The sequence below is a fragment of the Chlorocebus sabaeus genome, chromosome 1 (genome assembly GCF_047675955.1).
Source record: "Chlorocebus sabaeus isolate Y175 chromosome 1, mChlSab1.0.hap1, whole genome shotgun sequence".
Lineage (NCBI taxonomy): Eukaryota > Metazoa > Chordata > Mammalia > Primates > Cercopithecidae > Chlorocebus > Chlorocebus sabaeus.
The window spans coordinates 4,858,892-4,864,424 of record NC_132904.1 but is presented as its reverse complement, the minus strand read 5'-3'; the positions used below and the strand labels follow the sequence as shown (position 1 = coordinate 4,864,424).

Sequence of the window (5,533 nt, the reverse complement as noted above, 5' to 3'; positions counted from 1 at the left end):
CAAAGCAGATGGATCACCTGAGGTCACGAGTTGCAGATCAGCCTGGCCAAACAGTGAAACTTCAAAAAACAAAAATTAGCCAGGTATAGTGGCATGCGCCTGTAGTCTCAGCTATTCTGGAGGCTGAGGCAGGAGAATTGCTTGAACCTGGGAGGTGGAAGTTGCAGTGAGCCGAGATCGTGCCACCCCACTCCACACTGGGCGACAGAACGAGACTCTGTCTCAAAACTAAAATAAAAGTTTTTCGCCCCTTGACCTAGTCATTTCACTTCTAAGTCTTCATCTCTAGGAAATAATCAAAGACAAGTAAAAATATTATGTACAGTGGTGTTCAGTGCAACACAGTTTGTGAAAGTCAAGGCAAGGAAAGCAGCTTACATTGACAAAATGGTAGAATTATGACATGATTGTAGGATATTCATGTTGAAGACTCCTAAGCAACCATTACAAATAATATTTCAACAAACATCACATCATGTAAAATGCTCATGATATTTCAAGGAAAAGAAAAAAGAAGCCCTCTATCTGAGGCTGCAGTGAGCTATGATCATGCCACTTCCCGGCAGCTAGGCCAGGGCAACAGAGTGAAATCTCATCTCAAAAACATAAAAAGAAAGAAAAAGAAAAAAAAATAACTCTACATATACTAGAATTTCAATCACACCAAACACTACTTTAAAAGAATGGAAGTAGCCAGATGAGGTGACTCACACGTATAATCCAACACTTTGGGAGGCCAAGGTGGAAGGACTGCTTGAGCTCAGAGCTCAAGACCAAGCTAGGTAACAGTGAGACCCCATCTCTCCAAAAAATAGAAAAAAAATAGCCAGGTGCGGGAGTGTGCACCTGTCGTCCCAGCTACTCGGGAGGCTGAGGCAAGATGATTGCTTGTTCTCAGGAAGTTGAGCCTGCCATGAACCGTGATCGTGCCACTGCACTCCAGCCTGGGCAACAGAACGAGACCGTATCTCAAATAAAACAAAAGAACAAACAAAAAGACAGAAAAGAAAAAAGGAAAAGAATAAAAAGAGTGAAAGCAAGTACACCAAAATGTTTTTTTTTTTGTTTTTGTTTTTTTTTTTATGTTTAAGCATATATTTACTTATCGAAACACTACGTGAAATCAGGGTAAAATCAACTCAAGGAAAAATAGTTGTTTGATTCATTTGTACTTAAACCGACTAAAGTAGTACTAATGTCATTACGATGCAGCAAAGACAAGACCTCTTTCTACAAAGATTAGCATAACCAACAAATCAGGGAATATAGTAAAACTGAGCCAAAGAGGGCGAGGAAATCAATTAAGTATGTTACAGCTGAACCCTTTACCTCAATGGTTTTTAAAAAATAAGCAAAGCCTCCCAATCCCAAACAATAGGAATATCTTCATCACACTAATTTGTACTTGTATTTCTTATTCTTGAGGTTAGATTCTAAACTGTAAAGATATCCAAACTAGTATTAGATCTACTTCTCTATAGCCAGAGACAGCTTTTATCATGTTGTCCTTAGCAGCCAAAGTTATTAAAATGTCTTTTCTCCAGGAAGATCTAATAGGAAAAAAAGAAACCTCTCTGATTAGGCTCCAACCATACTCCACCCTCCATCAAACTGACTGGATAGGCATAATGGAAACCGGAACACGTGGTTTCCAAATGAGAAAAATCCTATCAGGGAGGCGGGGAAGGGACAGGAAGGTTCAGCCAGTGCCCAGACTGAAATTGAGTAATATCAATTTCACTCATCTTCACACATCTTCAGGTTGCATGTTCGTGGAGTAGTTTAGGAATAAATCCATGGTTTGTGGAGTACTCAAATACCTAGTCGTCTGCTGTATTACATTAAGGCCTTCCCCAGCAGCTTCCAAGGCAGCCTCCAAGTCACTGGCAGGAGAATTTGGCTGGAACTGCAAGCAGGACTGCAGAGATTCCTCTCCACAGTTATAGAAGGGACTGTTCCAGGCCTGATTGTTCCAGGACTGGGTGCACCAGGTCTGAGCGTTCCAGGAGTGGTTGCTCCAGGACTGGATGTTCTGGGTCTGGTTGCTCCAGGATGAATTGTTCCAGGTCTGGTTGCTCCATGTCGGAAGGTTCCCAGTCGGGTTTACCAGGCATCCCTGGTGGCAGGAAGAGTAGGGGCTGGGGTAGGTAGGTGCTGAGGCCTTCTGAGTCACACCATTGCTATTCTTTGGCCAGTTGTTTTTCTGCCACCTCTTAGATTTCATTCTCTGATTCTGGAACCAGGTCTTCACCTGTTTGTAACTGAGGTTCAGGATGTTGGAAAGTTCTTGCATCTGCTGCAGGCTGAGGTATTTCTGTCTCTGAAATCTATCATTGAGTACACACAGCTGGGCGGAAGAGAACACAGTTCTGGCCTTCTGTTTCTTGACCGGGACCTTGTCTTCCTTTTTTGTGGCACTATTCTCTGCAGCAGTAGGTTGTTTGCCTTTGGGACTGGTGGAAGAATCGGGGCTGTCCTGAATAAGCAGATCCATGGAGGAAGGAAGAGGAGAGACAGTCTCCGTGTGAGGCATCTCAGCAGAAGACATTTGCAAGGATGGATAGTTTTCTCCAGGCCCACAAATCACAGGCATAGGTGAAGATTCTTTACCGTGGGATGCTTCCAAGCAAGGCAAGCTTTGGGGACAAGCTGGATCCACACTCATGTTAGTATTGAGGAAGAGGAGAAAAAAATGTAAGAGGTAGACTGGAAAAAAGGTTAAGGCAGCTTGAAGACTTTTCTGGAAGATGTTAGAGAAATATGACCTCCAGAAGCCGAAGTATCAAGAAGTTGGGATAAAGTGAGTCGCCTACACAATAACAGGAGGCAACCAGCTCAGTCCAGCAGCGTACACCAAAATGTTAATAGAGAATATAGCTAGATTTTGGAATTACAATAATTTTTAATGTCCTCATTTATATTTTTTGGAACATCTCATGTTTGTTTGCACAATGAACATAAATTATGTTATAAGCATAAGAAAACAAAAATGTTTTTGGTGGATGAAATTAAATGGACTTTGTATTATTTTGTTCTGAAGATGTCTTTAATTTTTAGGTTTTTTTAAATAAGCAAATGAAATCACAAAACACTTGGAATGTAGGAAAAAGGGAAAGATAGCAAGCAAAAAAAAAAAAAAAAAGTTCGCCCTGTCCAACAACTGATTTTTGCTAATTTTGTTATTTTTCCCTTGAATTTTCATATAAACATAATTTAATATATAAACAATGTAATATCCTTCTCCCTGCCCACTTAGCATTAGATTACAAACATCTCCCGAATAAAGGAACTGTTCTCTTATCAGTACATATTTAAAACACCTTTTTGAGCATACATTTCGTTAGCTGAAATAAAATAAAATAAATATATCTTTTGGCATAGGAAAATAGATAACGTGGTGAGAAAAATAAACAACCACTTATAGAATAAAGCCCGTGGACATGGAGGCTCATACAGAAGAGCGTAGGTTTTAATTTCTAACTTTAAAAATATTTGCGAAGCATCAAACAATTATATGTGCTACAAAAATCAACACTATTGATTCAAACTATTGATCTGAAATAAAGCTTTGGAGAGATTTTCCGTCCCCAATCATCAATTTGTTCATCGGTTTTGTTCCTAAAATATTGATTTTGAAGTCACACTATCTTAGCATTAAAGACAAAGAAGGGCCAGGTGCAGCGGCTCACGCCTGTAATCCCAGCACTTTGGGAGGCCGAGGTAGGTGGATCATCTGAGGTCAGGAGTTCGAAACCAGCCCGGCCAACATGGTGAAACCCCATCTCTACTAAAAATACAAAATTTTCTGGGCTTGGTGGCTCATGCCTGTAATTCCAGCTAGTTAGGAGGCTGAGGCAGGAGAATCTCTTGAACCTGGGAGGTGGAAGTTGTAGTGAGCCAAGATCATGCCATTACACTCTAGCCTGGGCAACAAGAGTGAAACTCCATCTCAAAAAATAAATAAATAAAATAAAAAATAAAGGCAAAGAGCCTGATTCCATTATCCTGGATTTTCAATAGTCTATTTACAAATTGCTTTATTTTCAAATAAGGACCAGATGGTTAAAATAGGGCCTTTGGAGCTGCATGCAGTGGCACACTCTTGTAATTCCAGCACTTTGGGAAGCTGAGGCAGGAGGATTGCTTGAGGCTAGGAATTTGAGAACAGCCTGGGCAACATAGTGAGACCCCATCTCTACAAAACATTTAAAAATTAGCTAGGTATGGTGGCTCACACCTGCAGTCTTAGCTACTTGGGAGGCTGAGGTTGCATTGAGCTGTGATTGTGCCACTGCACTCTAGCCTGAGCAACAAAGGGGAGATGCTCTCTGTTTAAAAACACATGCACACACACACACACAGACATACACACACTGACACATACACATATGCACACACACACATGCACACACACACACACCGACACACACACATGCACACACACATGCGCGCATACACACATGCCTTTGAAAGTAGAAAAAGGCAGTTTTAAAGTCCAAATATTTATGTCAACATCCTTAAATAAGTTGCAAATTTTATGTTTTAGCAACTGAGCACATAAAAAGGGTAGGAAGAATTTGAATTAATATCTTCCCTTGGCTAGGTGTGGTGGTTCACGAATTGTATTTATTTCAGTGGTTTCAAAACACTATTAGTAAATATTTAACTTATAACAAAAGGAGATAATATAATCTCCTGCCAGGAGTCTACCACATTAAGAAAAACAAAATTTTTTTAAATAGAAATGTTCGCCGGGTGCGGTGGCTCACGCCTGTAATCCCAGCACTTTGGGAAGCCAAGGCAGGCAGACCATTTGAGGTCACGAGTTCGAGACCAGCCTGGCCAATATGGTGAAACTCCGTCTCTACTAAAAATACAAAAATTACCCAGGTGTGGTGGTGGGCACCTGTAATCCCAGCTACTTGGGAGGCTGAGGCAGGAGGATCACTTGAACCCAGGAGGTAGAGGTTGCAGTGAGCCAAGACTTTGCCATTGCACTTTAGCCTGGGCAACAAGAGCAAAACTCTATCTCAAATAAATAAATACATAAATAAATAAGTAAATAAAGTAGCAATATTGCTTACATTCTTGTGAGAGTTCAAAGAAAAGCCAGGTCAACATAACTAAAGTGAAAAACAAGTTCATCGAAGTTTAATATTAAACAGTGTTTACTTACAAGAATACATTTTTTAAAATTTTATATTTACATTTTTAACATGTAGTCCCATGCTCAAAAAAAAAAAAAAAAAGAGGACATTTAAAAAATGATGGCAATTCCAAAATCTAGATATAGTGTCCATTAACATTTTGGTGGACTTGCTTCTAGCAGCAAAATACTAGGTAGTTTTCAAACCGAACCTGACAATGTAGATCTACAGTTGTTAACCTGGAAACACACCCATTTTATTAGAAAAGAAAAAACAAACAAGTTAAAAGCAAATTATCATTTGTTCTTATTTTGGCTCAAGAAAAAAGCCCTCGAGCATAGCAACAGGCTTTTATCTATGTATATAGTAATGTGCAAGGACCGCAC

The 5,533-nt window shown here is 39.9% G+C and overlaps 1 protein-coding gene across 1 annotated transcript; it reads right to left on the bottom strand.

Annotated features, from left to right (window-relative positions):
* Window positions 1–1,177: 1,177 nt before the first annotated feature.
* On the bottom strand, window positions 1,178–4,511 carry LOC103246443 (homeobox protein NANOG). Its single transcript, XM_037998893.2, has one exon. The coding sequence runs from the start codon at window positions 2,663–2,665 to the stop codon at window positions 1,748–1,750; it is 918 nt and encodes a 305-aa protein (XP_037854821.2). The 5' UTR covers window positions 2,666–4,511; the 3' UTR covers window positions 1,178–1,747.
* Window positions 4,512–5,533: the final 1,022 nt, after the last annotated feature.

What these genes read in the sequence shown, in the direction of transcription:
- LOC103246443 (XM_037998893.2), bottom strand. Translation starts at nt 2,665, where the DNA reads ATGAGTGTGGATCCAGCTTGTCCCCAAAGCTTGCCTTGCTTGGAAGCA.